At 46.1% G+C, this 24,176-nt stretch overlaps 2 protein-coding genes across 2 annotated transcripts; one reads left to right on the forward strand and one right to left on the reverse strand.

The window, feature by feature from the left end:
- Positions 1-783: 783 nt before the first annotated feature.
- Positions 784-7,094, forward strand: firrm (fignl1 interacting regulator of recombination and mitosis). The gene is made up of 25 exons (XM_049724297.1): positions 784-952; positions 1,116-1,241; positions 1,466-1,506; positions 1,584-1,672; positions 1,733-1,837; positions 1,907-2,047; positions 2,145-2,307; positions 2,420-2,504; positions 2,647-2,785; positions 2,959-3,048; positions 3,125-3,189; positions 3,279-3,427; positions 3,703-3,832; positions 3,922-4,108; positions 4,417-4,499; positions 4,709-4,760; positions 5,136-5,225; positions 5,312-5,497; positions 5,561-5,680; positions 5,778-5,873; positions 5,947-6,060; positions 6,138-6,245; positions 6,330-6,410; positions 6,483-6,629; positions 6,778-7,094. The coding sequence occupies exons 2-25, from the start codon at positions 1,147-1,149 to the stop codon at positions 7,000-7,002; spliced, it is 2,781 nt and encodes a 926-aa protein (XP_049580254.1). The 5' UTR covers positions 784-952; positions 1,116-1,146; the 3' UTR covers positions 7,003-7,094.
- Positions 7,095-7,449: 355 nt separating this feature from the next.
- Positions 7,450-10,927, reverse strand: scyl3 (SCY1-like, kinase-like 3). Its single transcript, XM_049724345.1, has 13 exons — positions 10,763-10,927; positions 10,498-10,683; positions 10,309-10,422; positions 10,140-10,196; positions 9,958-10,060; positions 9,785-9,896; positions 9,636-9,713; positions 9,321-9,460; positions 9,056-9,237; positions 8,800-8,971; positions 8,566-8,724; positions 7,823-8,481; positions 7,450-7,733 (listed from the first exon to the last, which is right to left on the reverse strand). Exons 1-13 carry the CDS (start codon positions 10,925-10,927, stop codon positions 7,668-7,670), a joined length of 2,193 nt encoding a protein of 730 aa, XP_049580302.1. The 3' UTR covers positions 7,450-7,667.
- Between the last annotated feature and the right edge of the window lie 13,249 nt (positions 10,928-24,176).

Below are 24,176 nucleotides of genomic sequence, written 5' to 3' on the forward strand. Positions count from 1 at the left end.
GGATTTCATCATTTAGATGACAAATTGGGCTAAATTTAACTTTCTCCAAATTAATTCCTTCCTGGCCCGACGACTTCAGACGCCTCCGGTACGCTGCCGGGAAACTCAGAGCAGTGAAGGTGTGAGTGTTGACTCCACATTTCTATTTGTCATTGAAGAAACAATAGCTTTCCCACACACTGAGCTTATCAGCTTTCACTCAGCCATCTAGATGAAGCCTTGCTTAATGGCTAAGTGATGCTTATTTTACTTTTTTGCTTATTATTATCATAATTCTTTTTTTTGCTTTTCAGCATCCAGCCCAACAAATGATTGAAATAAGGCTTCATTAAGTTATGTTTTTAAATTTGTGCAATACATGCCTTTTTTTTACACAAGTTTCCTTAATTCCAATGTTTTGCTGTTGTGTTCTTGTTTGTGTATCAGTCAATATTTTTTTGAATAAAAAATACAATCAACTTAAGTTTCATTTGTGTGTGTGTGTTGACGGTGCAATACTAAAACTGTATTTAAAAAAAAGTTGCAAAGTTTGTAAATATTTGTACATTTTTAGACATTTTTCTTAAACCAGAGACACAAATATCCTTTTTTAGATGCAGTTTTTGCACTGAATCTAAAATTGCCGTTAATTTATTTTTATTTACAAATAAATAACAAAACTGTCTCAGAAACCTGACGTGCTAGAATAAAAAGGAAATCAATTTAGAAATCAGTGTCGAATATGCGTGGACATTGAAGAAAATTGAGAAAACAAGAAAAAAACATAACAAAGAAGTGGATGTGACATCACATCCGGTTTGAGAACTAACGCGCGAGACATGAAACGCTACTCTTAACAACTTATGCGAATCCAAAGGAATAAAAATGTAGTTTTCAACTTGAGTTGAAACAAACTCAACTACAATAGTGAAGTGACTCATGAAGAAGACGACAGAAGTTCGCCATTAAGTCTGTAAGTACGATAATAATGACAATGCTAAGGTGCTACATGAAACGCTCAAATTAGCTTAGCTACGTAATTGCCCACTGAGTGAACGAAAGTACACATGTTGTTGGGCGAACTTTACAAGTTGACTCACTTTTCAAGTGACTCACTTGTTGTATCGTTCGGACAGCGTGTCCGATCTCTGGTAGACTGGTGACATCATGTCCCAGACTAACACTTCACTCCTGGACGAGGTGGCGCAATGGAGCCAGGAAACCTGCCGCCAGGAGCTCAAGGCTGTCCTGCCCAAACTTACCATATCCTTCTCGGTACATTCTTGTCATGTAACTGTCCATAAAATTGACATTAAAATACAGCCAGCCAGGTTGCCCTTTACTTCTACTTGCTGATGACGTCAGTATTTTCACTCCAGTGCTGTAATTAAAATCAACATTTGTAATGTGAATTAAAAATGTCTAATATTCATTCACTGTTGACGTCATGGTCTTTCTTTGCTGTGATTTTCTTTAACTGCGTACACGCTTTGCAACACAAGTCTGAGGGCTGGGATGATCATATACGTAAGTTATGTTTACTTTTTGCAAGAATTCAGTTTGACCAATTTTAATCCTTGGATTCCTCTCCAACTTCCCTTCAGGTGTACTGAAGATAATAACAGACATGTTCCTTCCTCACATTGCTCTGACAGACCTAGAAAATGAATGCTTCTCCAAAATTTTACCAAAGGTAAATGGCATACACTTGCATTGCATAATTCTGGTTAGTTATTCTTGACCATATCTGCAGGCGGTTACCATGTTTGAAAGTATGATGAAAGAAGTTTCAATCCAAGTTGGAGGCTTGTCAAGTCAAAACCCAGAACTGTGTTCATTACTGAGGAACATTCTGAAGGTAGATTACCTCACCTTTATTTTTCAAAATCTGTTTTGGCGCTCTATATTGATTCGACTTTATTTTCAGTCACTGATGCAGATCATTGATGCAATGTTGGCATGTGTGCGTCACGTCGGGACGTATGACGAGGTCCTGGACCTTATGTCTATCCGCACCTTACCATCATGCATCCTAAAAGTTCTGCGAGACACTTTTCAGCACTGTAAGGTGAGTCTCGTAGAGCTGAACAAATTTGAAAATCTGAGTCATCTTGTGATGTGTTATTGTGTTAGCAACTGCAAAGACATTTGCGTATTGTCGACAGGAGAGCGAGGTGGTCTACTGCGGCCGTTTCTCCCTGGTGGCTGACCTTCTGCAAAGCCTCTTCAAGGAGGCCTACGCTCTCCACAAGGCCCTGTTGGAGCTCCTGGACCGGTTATCCCTTGATAACAATGCCTCTGAAGACGAAGTGTCTGACGTCGTCATCGGTTGTACCAGTTGAGGAGATGCCCTCCTCACGTTTCTTTTGAACTCTTTCCATGATGGAGCTCATTTGCCTTGTCAATTAATGTAACCTTTTGTTTTCATCATGTTCCTCAGTACTACACAGCCTCCTGGACATCTGCTCAGTCATCTCCAACCTGGACATGGCGCTGCATGCAAACACGTGGAAGTTCCTCATCAAGTCAGTGCCAGAACTATATATATATAGAAAAATATCGTTTTTATCAATGAAAGAGGACCTTAAAAAATGCATATGAAATCACAATTGCAATATTGACAAAATCATCCAGCTCCTCATTTGAAACTGTCCTTCCCCTGCTCAGACAGAGCGTGAAGTACCATTCACTGGTGGAGGAGCATTTGCACCACGGCGACATCAGCTCCAGCCTGTGCGACAACCTGCTGGCCTCCTTCCACAACTCCGTCGATCTGGCCGAGCAGATAACGCTTGCCCGTCTGCAGGTATGCGGCTGCGTGCTTGGCAATCAGCACAACTGTATCCCATTTATAGAATAATGACTTGCCACTTCCTGTGGTAACCACCCTCGCTTGATGTATTTTCTATCATCCAAGGTATTTTCAAGTCAAAGGTTCAAAGATGTTTTGCTTTTGTGCACTTTTGTGCGTTTTGCTAGGAGGCAACGCAAAGCGCAGAATACAAACTGTTCCAGAGAACTGCAAAGATGTGCAGATTATTTGCCAACACTTTGGTTCTTTATGTAAAGGTCAGGAAAAACAAAATCTTGTTGCATAATCATCTCCAGCTTAGTTTGAAATACAAGTTCTTTGCTCTTTTCACAGGAATTCAAATCTTTCTTAACAAGGTCTTGTGGAAACTTTCATAAACTTTATCTCCAGATTATCAGGTACATGCAATCTGATTTACAGTCACAGATTGGAATATTTGTCATGGAACCTTGGAGCAATGTGGAAATGTGTCACCACTATCTTTCAGTAAATTCCCCCCCAGCTTGTGTGCTCCTACGTTGCCTCCTCCTCTTTCTGAGGAGCTGAACGCGGCGGCCCTCGTTCCCATGGAGGCCTTTCTTTCTCAACTCTTACCTCTCAGGCCTTTTGCCGAAGTTGTCTTGCAAGAAGACCTGCGTGAGTTTGTCTAAATTCACCAATTCAAGCTGTGCGTTATTAATATTCTCTTTTTTTCTTAAATATATTACATAGCCAAAGAAAATAGATATGTTAGTACAATTATAAATTCAAATGTAGAATGCAAAATGATGTTTTCTAATACAAATTTAAATATATATATTTTTTAAATATAACTTACATTTTAAATAATGGGCATTTTAAAAGTAAAAAATATTAAATAAAAGAAATATGATTATTATTATACAACCACTTCTACTTTTTTTTTTACGCAGGGTTGAGTCAGCAACATGAGCTTCCTCAGTGTCTTTTGCTGGCTAACGTGTTGGATCAGTTGGCCTCCCAGCCTGAGGAGGTGCTGCAGCTTTGGCACTCCGGCAGTCAGCATTCCGAGGAAACGCCAAGGTAACGTTGCCATTTGTCCTTTTTAAATGGGCCAGATTGGTTAGTTTCAATATGACCTTTGTAGAATGATGTTGAGTATGTGTTTCCAGGCTTCCTCTCTACCGGGCGGTCTTCCGTAGTTTCCGAAATTGCTACACCGAGCGGAAGCTGCCGGTGCTGTTACCGGGGGTGATGACGAAAGGGCAGGCCCAAGTTTGGGTGTCTCTGCACAGTCACCTGTGCGTGCACCTTTGCGCCAGCGTCGCTGTTCTTTCGCCATTACACTTCTCTGTTCTGGTGAGTACTACGAAGCTGGTATTGTAAACTGCATCAGGACTCATAAAAAAAAAATATGAAATGACTTTAAGAGCATTCTCGCAATAGCACATTTCAAATGAATAGCTCCTTAGTTTAACTTTCAGAGTTTGCTGTGAAATCTGCTGTTTATTTTTTTTCCTGACTCTAATCTCCTTTTGGCTCCTGCTGGAGGGATTTCCTCTCATTCAGTGTAAACTTTGTTTTTTTTACTGGTTTCAATTTGTGATAGCATTTTATCCCTCTGTTTTCAATACACCCACTTTTATATTTTTTTTTCTCCATTTTAGGAGTGTTGCTTGTTGGAGGCCACGCTGCAGGCTGACACTCAGACTGCTCTGTTGGCCACGGATGTGTGGTGCTTCACCGCGCGGTGAGGACGACTTTGTGGCATTAATCTTTTTCTTTTAGATCTATATTACTTACCCTCAAAATGCCATTGTGCTCGCTAACAATGATTTTTTTTTTTCTGAAAAACATTTATTTACATGCTGTCGATCATGTGACCTTATAAAAAATCATCAAATATTCATTTGTATTTATCATTTGTACTTCAATGTATATTTGTCTGGTTTGTTGTAGGTACGGAACAGCTGAACTATGTCTCCATCATGTCCTCCTCGTAGCTCATCTGGTGGGTATTCTGCAAGAACACCCCTGCCCCAATCTCTGAAATTTGTGGGTTGCTCAAGGACCACTCAATGAAGCAAAAAGTAGCATCACACTTGATTAAAACTTTGACATCTGATCCAAGAGAAGCAGGTTTTAAAAGTTCACCTCCGAGTGTGGTGCAGTGCTGTTTGGATGCTAAAATAACTCAAAATCCCATAATCTCTCCGCGGGGTCCCCAGCGGCACCCCGACTGAGGTGACGATTGATGTCTCCGGAACACCTTTGCCTTAATCCCTCAAATTCAAGCTCATCTCACACATTTGCAACCGATCTCAGAACCCCCTTTGATTTTCACACAACCAACGAGCACCCCTTCTCTTTGCTTCAACCTCCTCAGGTCAAAACTAGCTCGGCTGAGTGCTACCAGAAGTCTCACCTGGGCTTGCTGCTCAGACGCATGCTTTTCCTCATGACGCCCAGCCATCAGGTTAGCAGGATTCGCATACAGTAGTCCCACTTTTTGGAGGTGAGGAGCATATCTGTATATTTGATATATATATTTTTTTAACATAGATGGAATTCTTGACACATTTCCCTCCATCCGAGGCTGAAAATCTCCCAGTGTGGCGTCACGTCCTCCTCAGAGCTCTTTCAAATGATGCCCGTCAACGCGTGGATGCAGACATCATCACTTTAGCACAAAAAGCTTTGAGCGACTGGCAAAATGGAGGCCACAAACTGGGCCAAGTGGAGAAACTGGTGAGGACAATATTATGAGTAACAGTCACCTCAGGCAGTGTGTGACTGTGTTGTTGTTTCCAGAATGCGGTGCTACAATGCCTCCTAGTGGTGGTTCAAGGAAAGTCACCTCTTGAGGAACGGTGCGCGACATCAGCTTTGAGGATAGTCACACAACTGTGGCAGCGAATGACACCACATCAGGTGAAAGCTACTAACAAATAGTTTTTATCACTTTTAGCTTCATCCTGAAATTTAACCTGCAAGGTCTAAGTTGTGTTTGTATCTCCCTAATGTACAGGTGCAGAGCCATCCTGTGTTGCACGTCACTCTACGCCTCCTTTTGTCAATCACGGCACCTTTAGTGACAAACATAGACCCGCCTGTGATCATTCAGGTGTGTAGATTCTAAATTGACTTTGAGCACATAGTGGAGACTGTTATGTAGTTTGTGTATGTGTGTGTTTTAGGTCCTGTTGTGTGTAGACGCTGTAGTATCTCAAAAGTGTGCAGATGAGTTGCTCCTGGCCACTCTAGAGTTCCTTTCATCACTGGGGAATATCTTTATTCCTCCTGACAACCAGGTACAGACTCCAACCAATCAGAATACAGGATTAAATTGATATTGCAATTGACTTGTACTTTTTCATCCCGTCTTTAGAGTAAAATTGTTCCCAAGTTGAGCAGCTTGTTTGGAATGCTGTTAGCACAAAGTTCCCCCTGGTTGCTGCATCAGCACGCTTTGGAGGCCTTTGCTCATTTTGCGGAGGTAAAGCAACAGCGCTGATAATACTACAAAATTCAAGTTACAACTCGTTTATTTACCCACCATCATACCTGCTGATGTTTGAAGGTCACAAACCATGAAGAGATCATTTCCTGCAGTTTAGGTGTGGAAGAAACCAGAAGCAAGGTGGTGGATTTTCTTCGCAAGGTAAGAAAAGTATGTTTGTCAGCGATTGTCTGCAAAAAGGCTGGATTTGAATGTGGGTGTGTTCTGTTGTAGACCGTTAACACAGTTGAAGAAGCAAAGGAAGCACGGCTAGGAAGAATCGAAGCAGAGAAAACTATTTTAGAGCAACACAACCAGATGCTGGACACCCCAAAACAGGTTCCCACTGAACTTTCTGCTCCATCTGCGACTCATTTGGAGGTTAGTAATGTAACCTGCTGTTATTAATCAATTTTACTTGGTTTTATTTTAGAATACTATATTAGAATGTCAACGATAATGATAATTTTCCTTAGATTTCTTTTTGCCAAACTTTATCGTTAAAATGTTGTTCCCATTCATTGCGCAGCCGCAAGCCAAACGGGCTCGGCAGGAGAACGTTGGGGATGAGGAGTTCAGCCGCAACATGCAGACAGCTGAAACTGCACTGAGAGCCCTGCATGCGCTTGTTACAGGTAAAACGGGCACACAGGAGTCTCCTCCTCCTCCTTCGTGGCTGGCATCCAGACTTCAAGAGTTGCAGGTGCTTCTAAATGACATTAGCTCAGTCACATCTGCAAAGCAGCCCTCATGACCTGTTATTTGTATATAAGTCATTTCATCTGTATTAAGGCTGCTTATCTGTTTTTTTACGTATCAAATTATTAAATTTTTGAATAGAAAAGAGTTTAAATCTGAGGTAATACTTATGAATGAAAACTGGGATATGGTACTGTTTTATACATCTCCATAGATTTATAATATTAGGAACTCCTACTTTAGTAGGTCAACTGAAAAATTGAAACTGTTATAATTTTACAACACGGTAAACATTTTAATAGGCCCAAAAAGACAAAATCAGGCTTCTGTACAGTAAACGCTTTGATTTCACCAGCAACTTCCCCAAAAAGCCACTAATAAATTAATCTGATGCATACTCCACATTCATTCAAAGTGCAACAAGTCTTCTGGGCATCAAACCTGACTCGGGTTGGAGAAATCCAGATCTTCACGTGCCCTTAGCAAAGTTGGCACTTTCCCCCCCCCCACCATGTTCTGTCAGCATCATCCATGTCAGTTGGCAAGCAATTAAAAATGGCTTCATTTATATCCCCCACCCATTTGATCAGCATTGATTCCTTCCAGTTGAATTAACAAAGGCAGGTCCATTCTTCTTGCGTCAAAAAATCAGAATTGGTATATTTTAAGGGTTTATTACTTTTGGGGTGGGAGTGTTCCAGAGTGGGTTCCTGGTTAATGTCATCCCCAACCATTTTCATCCTCCCAGTTGAGGTCGTCCCCATCGCCCCAACCTTCTGCTTCAGCCTGTGACACAGAAAGACACATTTTCAGTGGCCACTGTTTTTGATTTTGAATCTTCAGAGAGCCTAAAATGCACATTTTTGACCACTCACCTCAGTCTCACTTGTAGCAGCAAACTTGGCAGACAGCGTTGTCGTCGATGTGTCGATAGCAGCATTGCGCAACGTCGACGTGGCGTCGCCGCTCGCGCTCAGTATGAGCAGAGCCGAAGAGGATAGCTTAATATCCGGCACCATGTCCGCAAACAAATCCAGCTCTGGGTCTGCTTCTTGCTGCTTCTTCTTCTTCACCTTGATGGTGAACTCCTCGCCGAGACCTCCCGAAGCCTTCAGGTTCTGCGGCACCGCAGTCTTGGGGTCCACTGAGGCTTGATTAGCAGGTTGTGCCGCTGTGCCCAGTTTGAGGGGTTTGGAAGCTCCCAGTCTTAGTGGCTCAGTGGTTTGTTTTTCAGGGGGTGAAGTAAATACAACCGGTGTTGCGGGAGAAGCCTCGGAGGTGGCGTCATTGTCCTCAAAATCATCCCAAGGCTCTTCAGCTTCTACCGTCTGGTGCAGTCTAGCTGCATCTGAGGACTCGATGAGGATCTGGACCGGCTGGCTCTTTCCATCCTCACCCTCATCTGGATCGCTCCAGTCAGGCCAGTCCTCCCTGCGGCCTTTCAGTGAGTGCGCCGCCTCCTCTGGGCTGGAGGAGTCGGCGTCAACGTGCTGGCGGAAGCCATTTAAGGAGAGAAACGTCGGTTTACTGATACCTGTAAAACAAAGACACCAGCTTGTTATATTTTATAAAACCAGTTTAATTGTTGATAAGTGCACCGACAGCTAAGTTATCATACCTGTTGTCGCTTCCAGCGTGTTTCTTGAAATCTCCCTTCTCCCCATTAATTGCTCCGTGTTGCCCTTAAGGTCTTCAGGCGGCCTGGGGAACAAATTCAAAACCTTGGAAGGCTGCTCCATCTGAGGGAAGGAGCCTCCGATGATGTGGACGGGCGATGCTACAAAATCAAAAGAAACTTTCAGCTTCCAAAATGGCATCTTAAACTGCGTGATCTTTGGTCGTGTTGACTTACTTTCCGGCGTGGCCTCTGCTGACCTGCTGAAATTGGGAGTGGAGCGTTTAAAGACCTTAGTTCTCTCTCCTCCCACCACCACCTGAGCACCAAGCAAAGGCACCAGCACGGCCAGACTCTGCAGCGTCATGGCGACCAGAGCGTCATTGGTGTCTCTCATCCCGAGCAAAACCTACATGGGGAGGTAAAGAACATTTATCTGTTTTGTTTGTGTGTGGTTGCAGTCACTGTGAATTTATGTCCTCCCCTATCATACCTGAGGTAGGATCTGAACCTTCAGTTCCTCGTGGGAGAAGAACTGAGCGTAGATGTGGATGTGCGCCAACAACACCATCCGCACGTGCTCCTCGTTGACTCTGAAGAGCTTGAGGAGCTGTGGGATGACGTGCTTGCGGTAAAGAGACACGGACAGCAGGCATTCTTCACCGCTACCGCAATCTGTCCCGCCCAGCACACGACAAGAGAAACTTTTAGTGACTGAATTCCTCAGAGTGTCACGCCCGCTTTGTCTTTTGTCCTACCCTTCTTTGGCTTTAGGAGATGCGGCAGAAAGCTTTTGACCGCCATCGGCTCGGCAAACACCAGGGAGTTGAGGAGTTTGGGGACCAGACGTACGGCCGTCAGCTCTTCAGGGAGGCCCTGGACTCTGTCAAGAAGAAACCTGCGCAAACGTAATGCAAATGAATATTTAGTGCAGGACCCTTGATCATGTAAAAATGCTCAGTGGGTTCGCTTAAAATACGGAGTGGGCTACACAGAAAGAGCGGAGCTGAGATTTAGATCCCCAACGAGCTAAGCACAAGGTTGAATTTAATCTTTCAAATTGTGCGCCTTACTTGAAGAACTCATTCTTTTCTTCCTCCGTCTTCAGTGTGAGGCTGGTCAGAAAGTTCATCACCTCCAGAAAGTCGTTCCTATGCACAAGAGCAAGCGTGAGGGAGTTTGAGCAAATAAGCAGGTGACGGCAGCGCAACCGCGAGCACACCTGAAAAACTCGTGAGTCAGCAGGGAACTGAGGGCGGGCCGATATGAGGGGTCAGAGTTCAGCGGGCCCGCCTGCAGGGTCTTTTTCAGGCTATCGGAAAGCTCCTGTGACACTGAATGGAAAAAGAGACATAAGTTACGTTTATGAAAAACATCTCAGGTCAATTTACTCACCGTAATCGTTCAAGAGAGGCAGGAGGGCTTCGAGCATGGAGCCAAACGAGTAACAGTCCCGAGCGTGAGCATTTTTATCTGGAAGCATTTTAAAGCCCTCCACCTAAAAACAACACCTTTCTTTAGGGACACTACAAAAAAAGTCACTGTGATGGAGGGGTGGGTATGTTTGATATGCTGACCTGCTCCTCTGGTGGAACACAGCTGGCGTCTCTCACGCTCTGAATACTAACAAGAAACTGAGGAAGAGAACATCATGTGTCAATTATGATGTATATTTTGAGCCTACGTGTTTTTTCCACAAAAATGAATTCTGAGTTACAAGCCACCCTTTTAGGTGCGTCATCGTACCTCTGGAGTTGCTTCCGAGAACTTGCAGACTGTCTCCATCCCTCCAAGTTTCCAATGTCCATCTTCACTGACAAACACAGACGAGATGCACACGTTGTTGTGGCTTGACTTCCCCTGGCGGTTCAGGACAGCAGGTCAGCAAACATTCCATTTTTTGGAAGAAGGCTCCTTCATTTGCAGCTGGCTCACCCTCTCGTGCAGAAAGACAATTGCCTGCAGGAGGTCGTAGATTCCGGCGCAGATCTCTTCTGGCGAGAGCCCGTCCAGCAGCAGCTCCAGAGGCTTGACGCGCTCCGTCACCAGGTGGATGCTGCCGTCCTGCACCGAGCAGGACAGGAAGCGCAGCAGGCAAGGATGCCTCAGGGTCTTCAGGTGCTGTGGTGGCGGATTCATTTCACAGCATTTAAAACAGGCAACTAACAGCTTTCAATTTTTCTTTTCTAAGCCAACATACCTTAGCTGCTTTATTGACCTTATCTTCATTGCCACGCTTGTGAACAAACACGGAAGCGGCCCTTCCGTCCTGGAGCACTGCAGCGAACATGGTAAGACCAAAGGGCAGGCTCAGGAGCGGTTCCTCCGGTGTGCAACTCCGCACGGCGCTGCTCTCGGCGCCCATTGCTGCTCACCATCCACCGCACTACACCTGAGGGGGGGAGAGTGCAAAGTTACTCACCGGTGGGTGAAATGGCACTTTACAATTAGCGTCATGACGTCATGTCCTTAGCGAATCATACACAGTATTTTACTATCTTAATGACAATAAATAAATTGTTACATCAAACACAATATTAGAAGTTCTGGTATACGTGCATATTCTACCGCGATTGATTATAATCTCATTAATAACCTATGCGGTCAGATGAATACTGACTTCATGCACGTTGGGTTAGTTTTTGCAAGTCTTGTAAACACGGCGTGCAAAACAACCAGTTTATTTCAAACGAGGAAAAAAACGAGCAGAATAACGACATCGCGGGAGATTAGGCGCAAAGAACCTATCGATCCACCATTACAGTTGTCACGAATGTCAGACAAGTACATGAAACATTTTCAATTCTATGCGTCATTTACCTGTTTGACTCCACTGGCGGCGAGGAAGATGTTAGCCAGCCTCGCTAGTTGCCTCGTCAGCTGGCCATTGCTACGACTCGCCGTAGCCCGGACAGCTTCCAAACCACCATACGGGGCGTTATGAAACTTAATAATTCACGCGAGTAATTTAAATGGTCAGGTTGTTGTTTACAAAAACGAAAGGACTCCGAATGGCTTCTGACTATGCTAACGCGCTGTAAACACAGACATTTCCGGTATCGATAAAACCACGAAACACGAGGGGGAGGCATTCACAGCATTGGGATTCCCCCCCCCCCCCCTTCTTTTTAGTTCAATTTATATTTAACTTATTCATTTTAAAAAAGAATTTATTTTATTGCACTGCACATTGTTCGTTTTTTTTTTATGCTTCAAGAAGTTTAAAGCGGAAGTTAGTGTCGGCTCTAGTGTTGGCTCGTGAGTGAACGATTCGTTCAAAAGAACGAATCCTTTCAGTGAACGAATTACTTCCTAAAGTGATTCGTTCTATTTTCAGTTCGTATGACTTCAACCAGTTGGTGTCGGTAATGCGCATTGAAGCTGGTCCCACCTCGCCGTAAAACAAAATCATTTGGTAATGTAGCGCCCCATTCCAACCCCTTATACTGAGTGCCAAGCAGGGAAGAAATGGGTACCGTTTTTATAGTCTCTGGTATGACCCGGCCGTGGTTTGAACCCACGACCTTCCAGTCTCAGGGCGGACACTCTACCCATAGGCCACTGAGTTGGTGAAGTGCTGGATGCTGTGTAGCTAGCGAGTGGTGCAAGTGAGCATAATGCACTTCGAACGTGGTAAAAAGAGGAGAAAAGGCGGTACGGAAAGGGACCAAAAAAAAAGAAAGGCGCTGGAGGAGAACGCGGCCAAATGCATGTCGGCTCGTGATATACACCACATCACGAGCCGACTAGTGATGTGCATTCCAGATCTTTTAAGTGAACTGAATCTTTAGAATCAGTTCACTCAAAAGATTCGTTCAAAAGAATCCTTCAACGAACCTGAAAATGGCGGTGTACCTAATAGAGTGTCCGAGCGACGTCACATATCAAACAGCCAATCAGAAAGTGGGGGTGAGGGCACTTTTCACTTTCAGTTGAGCTATGACCATGATTTGAATGAAGTGGACTGTGATTAGGTACACCTCATGGACACTTCAATAGGTACACCACACGAGGTTAAAAAAAAAAGAATGAATAAATAAGAAAGTGTAGCAAACGATTCGGTGAACGATTCTTTTGAACAAATCTTTTGAGTGAACCGACTCTAAAGATTCAGTTCACTTTAGAGAACTGGAATGCACATGACTAGTACAAAAGAGTCCAGACGGCTGAGGGCTGCCAGGTTGAAATAGCCGACTGGTTAGTGACACGGGTTCGGTAAGACCCTGGTTCGATCCCAGGTGGGAGCATATTCCTAAATGTGCTTTTAGAATTGGAACCTCGCTTTGTATGCAAACAATGCATTTGCAAACAAATGAAAGTATGTATGTGTAAATACATAAGTGCGAGGGTTAGGTTTAGAGCTTGGGTTAGAGCTTGGGTTAGAGCTAGGTTCAGGGTTTGAGCTAGGGTTAGGGCTAGGGTTAGAGCTAGGGTTAGAGGGTTAGAGGGTTAGGGTCTGGGGTTAGGGTTAGGGTTTCCAAGGGGTTAGGGTTTTCCAGGGGGTTTCCAGGGGTTTCCAATGGGTTTCCAGGGGTTTCTAGAAATGTCCATGGTTGCCAGGATTTTCCAGGATTTCCCAGGATTTCCAGGATTTTCCAGGATATTCAAAGGGTTTCCAGGATATTCCAGGGTTTTCAAGGGGTTAGGGTCTGGGGTTAGGGTCTGGGGTTAGGGTTAGGGTCTAGGGTCTAGGGTCTAGGGTCTGGGGTTAGGGTCTGGGGTTAGGGTCTTGGGTTAGGGTTAGGGTCTGGGTTTAGGGTTAGGGTCTAGGGTCTGGGGTCTAGGGTCTGGGGTCTGGGGTTAGGGTCTGGGGTTGGGGTTAGGGACTGGGGATAGGGACTGGGGTTAGGGTTAGGGTCTGGGGTCTAGGGCTAGGGTCTGGGGTCTAGGGTTAGGGTCGGGGTCTGGGGTTAGGGTATGGGTTAGGGTTAGGGTCGAGGGTTAGGGTCGAGGGTTAGGGTCTGGGGTCTAGGGTTAGGGTTAGAGCTAGTGCGAGGGTTAGGGTTAGAGGTTAGGGTTAGAGGTTAGGGTTAGAGCTAGTGCGAGGGTTAGAGGTTAGGGTTAGAGGTTAGGGTTAGAAGTTAGAGGTTAGGGTTAGGGTTAGGGTTATAGCTAGGGTTAGAGCTAGGGTTAGAGCTAGGGTTACGGCTAGGGTTAGGGCTAGGGTTACAGGGTTAGAGGGTTAGGGTCTGGGGTTAGGGTCTGGGGTTAGGGTTTCCAAGGGGTTAGAGTTTTCCAAAGAGTTTCCAGGGGGTTTCCAGGGGTTAGGGTTTTCCAAAGGGTTTCCAGGGGGTTTCCAGGGGTTTCCAATGGGTTTCCAGGGGTTTCTAGAAATTTCCATGGTTTCCAGGATTTTCCAGGATTTTCCAGGTTTCCAGGATTTTCCAGGATTTTCCAGGATTTCCAGGATATTCAAGGATTTTCCAGGATATTCCAGGATATTCCAGGGTTTTCAAGGGGTTTCCAGGTTTTTCCATGGTCAGGGGTCTGGGGTTAGGGTTAGGGTCTGGGGTTAGGGTCTGGGGTTAGGGTCTAGGGTCTAGGGTCTGGGGTTAGGATTAGGGTTGGGGTCTAGGGTTAGGGTTTAGGGTTAGGGGTTAGGGGTTAGGGTTTAGGGTTAGGGTTAGGGTTGAGGTTAGGGTTTAGGTTAGGGTTTGGCGTTAGGGTTGAGGTTAGAGTTGAGGTTAGGGTTGAGGTTAGGGTGTAGGCTAGGGTTAGGGTTGAGGTTAGGGTTAGAGTTGAGGTTAGGTTTGAGGTTAGGGTTAGGTTTGAGGTTAGGGTTAGGGTTGAGGTTAGGGTTAGAGTTGAGGTTAGGGTTAGGGTTGAGGTTAGGGTTAGAATTGAGGTTAGGGTTGAGGTTAGGGTTAGGTTTGAGGTTAGGGTTAGAGTTGAGGTTAGGGTTGAGGTTAGGTTTGAGGTTAGGGTTAGGGTTGAAGTTAGGGTTAGGGTTGAGGTTAGGGTTAGGGTTGAGGTTAGGGTTAGAGTTGAGGTTAGGGTTGAGGTTAGGGTTAGAGTTGAGGTTAGGGTTAGGGTTGAGGTTAGGGTTGAGGTTAGGGTTAGGGTTGAGGTTAGGGTTGAGGTTAGGTTTAGGTTTGAGGTTAGGGTTAGAGTTGAGGTTAGGGTTGAGGTTAGGTTTGAGGTTAGGGTTGAGGTTAGGGTTAGGGTTGAGGTTAGGGTTAGAGTTGAGGTTAGGGTTAGGGTTGAGGTTAGGGTTAGAGTTGAGGTTAGGGTTAGGGTTGAGGTTAGGGTTGAGGTTAGGGTTAGGGTTAGGGTTGAGGTTAGGGTTAGGGTTGAGGTTAGGGTTGAGGTTAGGGTTAGGGTTGAGGTTAGGGTTAGAGTTGAGGTTAGGGTTAGGTTTGAGGTTAGGGTTGAGGTTAGGGTTAGAGTTGAGGTTAGGGTTAGGGTTAGGGTTAGGGTTGAGGTTAGGGTTAGAGTTGAGGTTAGGGTTAGGGTTGAGGTTAGGGTTAGAGGTTAGGGTTAGAGTTGAGGTTAGGGTTAGTGTTGAAGTTAGGGTTGAGGTTAGGGTTAGAGGTTAGAGGTTAGGGTTAGGGTTAGAGCTAGGGTTAGAGCTAGGGTTAGGGCTAGGGTTAGGGCTAGGGTTACAGGGTTAGAGGGTTAGGGTTAGGGTCTGGGGTTAGGGTCTGGGGTTAGGGTTTCCAAGGGGTTAGAGTTTTCCAAAGAGTTTCCAGGGGGTTTCCAGGGGTTAGGGTTTTCCAAAGGGTTTCCAGGGGGTTTCCAGGGGTTTCCAATGGGTTTCCAGGGGTTTCTAGAAATTTCCATGGTTTCCAGGATTTTCCAGGATTTTCCAGGTTTCCAGGATTTTCCAGGATTTTCCAGGATTTTCCAGGATTTTCCAGGATTTCCAGGATATTCAAGGATTTTCCAGGATATTCCAGGATATTCCAGGGTTTTCAAGGGGTTTCCAGGTTTTTCCATGGTCAGGGGTCTGGGGTTAGGGTCTGGGGTTAGGGTCTGGGGTTACGGTCTGGGGTCTGGGGTTAGGGTCTGGGGTTAGGGTCTAGGGTCTAGGGTCTGGGGTTAGGGTTAGGGTTGGGGTCTAGGGTTAGGGGTTAGGGTTTAGGGTTAGGGGTTAGGGTTAGGGTTAGGGTTTAGGTTAGGGTTTGGCGTTAGGGTTGAGGTTAGAGTTGAGGTTAGGGTTGAGGTTAGGGTGTAGGCTAGGGTTAGGGTTGAGGTTAGGGTTAGAGTTGAGGTTAGGTTTGAGGTTAGGGTTAGGGTTGAGGTTAGGGTTAGAGTTGAGGTTAGGGTTAGGGTTGAGGTTAGGGTTAGAATTGAGGTTAGGGTTGAGGTTAGGGTTAGGTTTGAGGTTAGGGTTAGAGTTGAAGTTAGGGTTAGGTTTGAGGTTAGGGTTAGGGTTGAAGTTAGGGTTAGGGTTGAGGTTAGGGTTAGGGTTGAGGTTAGGGTTGAGGTTGAGGTTAGGGTTGAGGTTAGGGTTGAGGTTAGGGTTAGGGTTGAGGTTAGGGTTAGAGTTGAGGTTAGGGTTAGGGTTGAGGTTAGGGTTGAGGTTAGGTTTGAGGTTAGGGTTGAGGTTAGGGTTAGGGTTGAGGTTAGGGTTAGAGTTGAGGTTGAGGTTAGGGTTGAGGTTAGGGTTGAGGTTAGGGTTGAGGTTAGGGTTAGAGTTGAGGTTAGGGTTAGGGTTGAGGTTAGGGTTGAGGTTAGGGTTAGGGTTGAGGTTAGGGTTAGAGTTGAGGTTAGGGTTAGGTTTGAGGTTAGGGTTGAGGTTAGGGTTAGAGTTGAGGTTAGGGTTAGGGTTGAGGTTAGGGTTAGAGTTGAGGTTAGGGTTGAGGTTAGGGTTGAGGTTAGGGTTAGAGGTTAGGGTTAGAGTTGAGGTTAGGGTTAGTGTTGAAGTTAGGGTTGAGGTTAGGGTTAGAGGTTAGGGTTAGGGTTAGAGCTAGGGTTAGAGCTAGGGTTAGGGTTAGAGCTAGGGTTAGGGCTAGGGTTAGGGCTAGGGTTACAGGGTTAGAGGGTTAGGGTTAGGGTCTGGGGTTAGGGTTTCCAAGGGGTTAGAGTTTTCCAAAGAGTTTCCAGGGGGTTTCCAGGGGTTAGGGTTTTCCAAAGGGTTTCCAGGGGGTTTCCAGGGGTTTCCAATGGGTTTCCAGGGGTTTCTAGAAATTTCCATGGTTTCCAGGATTTTCCAGGATTTTCCAGGTTTCCAGGATTTTCCAGGATTTTCCAGGATTTCCAGGATATTCAAGGATTTTCCAGGATATTCCAGGATATTCCAGGGTTTTCAAGGGGTTTCCAGGTTTTTCCATGGTCAGGGGTCTGGGGTTAGGGTTAGGGTCTGGGGTTAGGGTCTGGGGTTACGGTCTAGGGTCTGGGGTTAGGGTCTGGGGTTAGGGTCTAGGGTCTGGGGTTAGGGTTGGGGTCTAGGGTTAGGGGTTAGGGTTAGAGGTTAGGGTTTAGGGTTAGGGTTGAGGTTAGGGTTTAGGTTAAGGTTTGGCGTTAGGGTTGAGGTTAGAGTTGAGGTTAGGGTTGAGGTTAGGGTGTAGGCTAGGGTTAGGGTTGAGGTTAGGGTTAGAGTTGAGGTTAGGTTTGAGGTTAGGGTTGAGGTTAGGGTTAGAGTTGAGGTTAGGGTTAGGGTTGAGGTTAGGGTTAGAGTTGAGGTTAGGGTTAGGTTTGAGGTTAGGGTTAGATTTGAGGTTAGGGTTAGAGTTGAGGTTAGGTTTGAGGTTAGGGTTAGGGTTGAAGTTAGGGTTAGGGTTGAGGTTAGGGTTAGGGTTGAGGTTAGGGTTAGAGTTGACGTTAGAGTTAGGGTTGAGGTTAGGGTTAGAGTTGAGGTTAGGGTTAGGGTTTGGGTTGAGGTTAGGGTTGAGGTTAGGGTTAGGGTTGAGGTTGAGGTTAGGGTTAGAGTTGAGGTTAGGGTTAGGGTTGAGGTTAGGGTTGAGGTTAGGTTTGAGGTTAGGGTTGAGGTTAGGGTTAGGGTTGAGGTTAGGGTTAGAGTTGAGGTTAGGGTTAGGGTTGAGGTTAGGGTTAGAGTTGAGGTTAGGGTTAGGGTTGAGGTTAGGGTTGAGGTTAGGGTTAGGGTTGAGGTTAGGGTTAGAGTTGAGGTTAGGGTTAGGGTTGAGGTTAGGGTTGAGGTTAGGGTTAGGGTTGAAGTTAGGGTTAGAGTTGAGGTTAGGGTTAGGTTTGAGGTTAGGGTTGAGGTTAGGGTTAGAGTTGAGGTTAGGGTTAGGGTTGAGGTTAGGGTTAGAGTTGAGGTTAGGGTTAGGGTTGAGGTTAGGGTTGAGGTTAGGGTTAGAGTTGAGGTTAGGGTTAGGGTTAGGGTTAGGGTTGAGGTTAGGGTTGAGGTTAGGGTTAGAGTTGAGGTTAGGGTTAGGGTTGAGGTTAGGGTTGAGGTTAGGGTTAGGGTTGAGGTTAGGGTTAGGGTTGAGGTTAGGGTTAGGGTTGAGGTTAGGGTTGAGGTTAGGTTTGAGGTTAGGGTTGAGGTTAGGGTTAGGGTTGAGGTTAGGGTTAGAGTTGAGGTTAGGGTTAGGGTTGAGGTTAGGGTTAGAGTTGAGGTTAGGGTTAGGGTTGAGGTTAGGGTTGAGGTTAGGGTTAGGGTTGAGGTTAGGGTTAGGGTTGAGGTTAGGGTTAGAGTTGAGGTTAGGGTTAGGGTTGAGGTTAGGGTTGAGGTTAGGGTTAGGGTTGAAGTTAGGGTTAGAGTTGAGGTTAGGGTTAGGTTTGAGGTTAGGGTTGAGGTTAGGGTTAGAGTTGAGGTTAGGGTTAGGGTTGAGGTTAGGGTTAGAGTTGAGGTTAGGGTTAGGGTTGAGGTTAGGGTTGAGGTTAGGGTTGAGGTTAGGGTTAGAGTTGAGGTTAGGGTTAGAGTTGAGGTTAGGGTTAGGGTTGAGGTTAGGGTTGAGGTTAGGGTTAGGGTTGAGGTTAGGGTTAGGGATGAGGTTAGGATTGAGGTTGAGGTTAGGGTTGAGGTTAGGGTTGAGGTTAGGGTTAGGTTTGAGGTTAGGATTGAGGTCAGGGTTAGGGTTGAGGTTGGGGTTAGGGTTGAAGTTAGGGTTAGGGTTGAGGTTAGGGTTGAGGTTAGGGTTGAGGTTAGGGTTTAGGGTTTAGGTTAGGGTTAGAGTTGAGGTTAGGGTTAGGGTTGAGGTTAGAGTTGAGGTTAGGGTTAGGGTTGAGGTTAGGGTTGAGGTTAGGGTTGAGGTTAGGGTTAGGGTTGAAGTTAGGGTTAGGGTTGAGGTTAGGGTTAGGGTTGAGGTTAGGGTTAGAGTTGAGGTTAGGGTTAGGGTTGAGGTTAGGGTTAGGGATGAGGTTAGGGTTAGAGTTGAGGTTAGGGTTAGGGTTGAGGTTAGGTTTGAGGTTAGGGTTGAGGTTAGGGTTAGGGATGAGGTTAGGGTTAGAGTTGAGGTTAGGGTTGAGGTTAGGGTTAGAGTTGAGGTTAGGGTTAGAGTTGAGGTTAGGGTTAGGGTTGAGGTTAGGGTTGAGGTTAGGGTTGAGGTTGCTCAACCCTAACCCCAACCTCAACCCTAACCTCAACCCTAACCTCAACCCTAAACCTAACCTCAACCCTAACCCTAACCTCAACTCTAACCCTAACCTCAACCCTAACCTCAACCCTAACCCTAACCTCAACTCTAACCCTAACCTCAACCCTAACCTCAACCCTAACCTCAACCCTAACCTCAACCCTAACCCTAACCTCAACTCTAACCCTAACCTCAACCCTAACCCTAACCTCAACTCTAACCCTAACCTCAATCCTAACCTCAAACCTAACCCTAACCTCAACTCTAACCCTAACTTCAACCCTAACCCTAACCTCAACCCTAACCCTAACCTCAACTCTAACCCTAACCTCAACCCTAACCCTAACCTCAACCCTAACCTCAACCCTAACCCTAACCTCAACTCTAACCCTAACCTCAACCCTAACCCTAACCTCAACTCTAACCCTAACCTCAACCCTAACCCTAACCTCAACCCTAACCCTAACCTCAACCCTAACCTCAACCCTAACCCTAACCTCAACTCTAACCTTAACCTCAATCCTAACCTCAACCCTAACCCTAACCCTAACCTCAACTCTAACCCTAACCTCAACCCTAACCTCAACCCTAACCTCAACCCTAACCCTAACCTCAACTCTAACCCTAACCTCAACCCTAACCCTAACCTCAACTCTAACCCTAACCTCAACCCTAACCTCAAACCTAACCCTAACCTCAACTCTAACCCTAACTTCAACCCTAACCCTAACCTCAACCCTAACCTCAACCCTAACCCTAACCTCAACTCTAACCCTAACCTCAACCCTAACCCTAACCTCAACCCTAACCTCAACCCTAACCCTAACCTCAACTCTAACCCTAACCTCAACCCTAACCCTAACCTCAACTCTAACCCTAACCTCAACCCTAACCCTAACCTCAACCCTAACCTCAAACCTAACCTCAACCCTAACCTCAACCCTAACCCTAACCTCAACTCTAACCCTAACCTCAACCCTAACCCTAACCTCAACCCTAACCTCAACCCTAACCCTAACCTCAACTCTAACCCTAACCTCAACCCTAACCCTAACCCTAACCTCAACTCTAACCCTAACCTCAACCCTAACCCTAACCTCAACCCTAACCTCAAACCTAACCTCAACCCTAACCTCAACTCTAACCCTAACCTCAAACCTAACCCTAACCTCAACCCTAACCTCAACCCTAACCCTAACCTCAACCCTAACCCTAACCTCAACCCAAACCCTAACCCTAACCTCAACTCTAACCCTAACCTCAACCCTAACTCTAACGTCAACTCTAACCCTAACCTCAACCCTAACCCTAACCTCAACCCTAACCCTAACTTCAACCCTAACCCTAACCTCAAACTTAACCTCAACTCTAACCCTAACCTCAAATCTAACCCTAACCTCAAACCTAACCCTAACTTAACTCTAACCCTAACCTCAACCCTAACCCTAACCTCAACTCTAACCCTAACCTCAACCCTAACCCTAACCTCAAACCTAACCTCAACTCTAACCCTAACCTCAACCCTAACCCTAGCCTACACCCTAACCTCAACCCTAACCTCAACTCTAACCTCAACCCTAACGCCAAACCCTAACCTAAACCCTAACCTCAACCCTAACCCTAACCCTAACCCTAAACCCTAACCTCTAACCCTAACCCCTAACCCTAGACCCCAACCCTAACCCCAGACCCTAGACCCTAACCCCAGACCCTAACCCCAGACCCTAGACCGTAACCCCAGACCCTAACCCCAGACCCTAACCCTAACCCCAGACCCCTGACCATGGAAAAACCTGGAAACCCCTTGAAAACCCTGGAATATCCTGGAATATCCTGGAAAATCATTGAATATCCTGGAAATCCTGGAAAATCCTGGAAAATCCTGGAAACCTGGAAAATCCTGGAAAATCCTGGAAAATCCTGGAAACCATGGAAATTTCTAGAAACCCCTGGAAACCCATTGGAAACCCCTGGAAACCCCCTGGAAACCCTTTGGAAAACCCTAACCCCTGGAAACCCCCTGGAAACTCTTTGGAAAACTCTAACCCCTTGGAAACCCTAACCCCAGACCCTAACCCCAGACCCTAACCCTAACCCTCTAACCCTGTAACCCTAGCCCTAACCCTAGCCCTAACCCTAGCTCTAACCCTAACCCTAGCTCTAACCCTAGCTCTAACCCTAACCTCTAACCCTAACCTCAACCCTAACTTCAACACTAACCCTAACCTCAACTCTAACCCTAACCTCTAACCCTAACCTCAACCCTAACCTCAACCCTAACCCTAACCTCAACTCTAACCCTAACCTCAACCCTAACCCTAACCTCAACTCTAACCCTAACCTCAACCTCAACCCTAACCTCAAACCTAACCCTAACCTCAACTCTAACCCTAACCTCAACCCTAACCCTAACCTCAACCCTAACCTCTACCCTAACCCTAACCTCAACTCTAACCCTAACCTCAACCCTAACCTCAAACCTAACCCTAACCTCAACTCTAACCCTAACCTCAACCCTAACCCTAACCTCAACCCTAACCTCAACCCTAACCCTAACCTCAACTCTAACCCTAACCTCAACCCTAACCTCAACCCTAACCTCAACCCTAACCTCAACCTCAACTCTAACCCTAACCTCAACCCTAACCCTAACCTCAACCCTAACCTCAAACCTAACCTCAACCCTAACCTCAACTCTAACCCTAACCTCAAACCTAACCCTAACCTCAACCCTAACCCTAACCTCAACCCTAACCTCAACCCTAACCCTAACCTCAACCCTAACCTCAACCCTAACCCTAACCTCAACTCTAACTCTAACCCTAACCTCAACCCTAACCCTAACCTCAACTCTAACCCTAACCTCAACCCTAACCCTAACCTCAACCCTAACTTCAACCCTAACCCTAACCTCAACCCTAACCCTAACCTCAACTCTAACCCTAACCTCAACCCTAACCCTAACCTCAAACCTAACCTCAACTCTAACCCTAACCTCAATCCTAACCCTAGCCTACACCCTAACCTCAACCCTAACCTCAACTCTAACCTCAACCCTAACGCCAAACCCTAACCTAAACCCTAACCTCAACCCTAACCCTAACCCCTAACCCTAAACCCTAACCCCTAACCCTAGACCCCAACCCTAACCCCAGACCCTAGACCCTAACCCCAGACCCTAACCCCAGACCCCAGACCGTAACCCCAGACCCTAACCCCAGACCCTAACCCTAACCCCAGACCCCTGACCATGGAAAAACCTGGAAACCCCTTGAAAACCCTGGAATATCCTGGAATATCCTGGAAAATCCTTGAATATCCTGGAAATCCTGGAAAATCCTGGAAAATCCTGGAAAATCCTGGAAACCTGGAAAATCCTGGAAAATCCTGGAAACCATGGAAATTTCTAGAAACCCCTGGAAACCCATTGGAAACCCCTGGAAACCCCCTGGAAACCCTTTGGAAAACCCTAACCCCTGGAAACCCCCTGGAAACTCTTTGGAAAACTCTAACCCCTTGGAAACCCTAACCCCAGACCCTAACCCCAGACCCTAACCCTCTAACCCTGTAACCCTAGCCCTAACCCTAGCCCTAACCCTAGCTCTAACCCTAGCTCTAACCCTAACCCTAGCTCTAACCCTAGCTCTAACCCTAACCCTAACCTCTAACTTCTAACCCTAACCTCTAACCCTAACCTCTAACCCTCGCACTAGCTCTAACCCTAACCTCTAACCCTAACCTCTAACCCTAACCCTCGCACTAGCTCTAACCCTAACCCTAACCCTAGACCCCAGACCCTAACCCTCGACCCTAACCCTCGACCCTAACCCTAACCCATACCCTAACCCCAGACCCCGACCCTAACCCTAGACCCCAGACCCTAACCCTAGACCCCAGACCCTAACCCCAGTCCCTATCCCCAGTCCCTAACCCCAACCCCAGACCCTAACCCCAGACCCCAGACCCTAGACCCCAGACCCCAGACCCTAGACCCTAACCCTAAACCCAGACCCTAACCCTAACCCAAGACCCTAACCCCAGACCCTAACCCCAGACCCTAGACCCTAACCCTAACCCCAGACCCTAACCCCAGACCCTAACCCCTTGAAAACCCTGAAATATCCTGGAAACCCTTTGAATATCCTGGAAAATCCTGGAAATCCTGGGAAATCCTGGAAAATCCTGGCAACCATGGACATTTCTAGAAACCCCTGGAAACCCATTGGAAACCCCTGGAAACCCCCTGGAAAACCCTAACCCCTTGGAAACCCTAACCCTAACCCCAGACCCTAACCCTCTAACCCTAGCCCTAACCCTAGCTCTAACCCTAGCCCTAACCCTAGCCCTAACCCTAGCTCAAACCCTGAACCTAGCTCTAACCCAAGCTCTAACCCAAGCTCTAACTCTAACCCTAAGCCTAACCCTAGCTCTAAACCTAACCCTCGCACTTATGTATTTACACATACATACTTTCATTTGTTTGCAAATGCATTGTTTGCATACAAAGCGAGGTTCCAATTCTAAAAGCACATTTAGGAATATGCTCCCACCTGGGATCGAACCAGGGTCTTACCGAACAAGAGCCCGTGTCACTAACCAGTCGGCTATTTCAACCTGGCAGCCCTCAGCCGTCTGGACTCTTTTGTACTAGTCATGCGCATTCCTGTTCTCTAAAGTGAACTGAATCTTTAGAGTCGGTTCACTCAAAAGATTTGTTCAAAAGAATCGTTCACCGAATCGTTTGCTACACTTTCTTATTTATTCATTCTTTTTTTTTTAACCTCGTGTGGTGTACCTATTGAAGTGTCCATGAGGTGTACCTAATCACAGTCCACTTCATTCAAATCATGGTCATAGCTCAACTGAAAGTGAAAAGTGCCCTCACCCCCACTTTCTGATTGGCTGTTTGATATGTGACGTCGCTCGGACACTCTATTAGGTACACCGCCATTTTCAGGTTCGTTGAAGGATTCTTTTGAACGAATCTTTTGAGTGAACTGATTCTAAAGATTCAGTTCACTTAAAAGATCTGGAATGCACATCACTAGTCGGCTCGTGATGTGGTGTATATCACGAGCCGACATATAAGTGTAGTCAAGAGCCACATATGGCACTTGACTACACTTTTCACTTTCA

Source organism: Syngnathus scovelli, chromosome 10 (assembly GCF_024217435.2).
Source record: "Syngnathus scovelli strain Florida chromosome 10, RoL_Ssco_1.2, whole genome shotgun sequence".
Lineage (NCBI taxonomy): Eukaryota > Metazoa > Chordata > Actinopteri > Syngnathiformes > Syngnathidae > Syngnathus > Syngnathus scovelli.

Bases quoted from the DNA above. Each gene is read 5' to 3' on its own strand.
- firrm (XM_049724297.1), top strand. From the start codon at position 1,147: ATGTCCCAGACTAACACTTCACTCCTGGACGAGGTGGCGCAATGGAGC. The intron at 2,505-2,646 runs GTCAGTGCCAGA...TCCCCTGCTCAG, and splicing joins ACGTGGAAGTTCCTCATCAA to ACAGAGCGTGAAGTACCATT. The intron at 6,246-6,329 runs GTAAAGCAACAG...TGATGTTTGAAG, and splicing joins CCTTTGCTCATTTTGCGGAG to GTCACAAACCATGAAGAGAT.
- scyl3 (XM_049724345.1), bottom strand. From the start codon at position 10,927: ATGGGCGCCGAGAGCAGCGCCGTGCGGAGTTGCACACCGGAGGAACCG. The intron at 10,423-10,497 runs GTGAGCCAGCTG...CTGAACCGCCAG, and splicing joins TTGTCTTTCTGCACGAGAGG to GGGAAGTCAAGCCACAACAA. The intron at 8,482-8,565 runs GTATGATAACTT...TTTGTTTTACAG, and splicing joins CACGCTGGAAGCGACAACAG to GTATCAGTAAACCGACGTTT.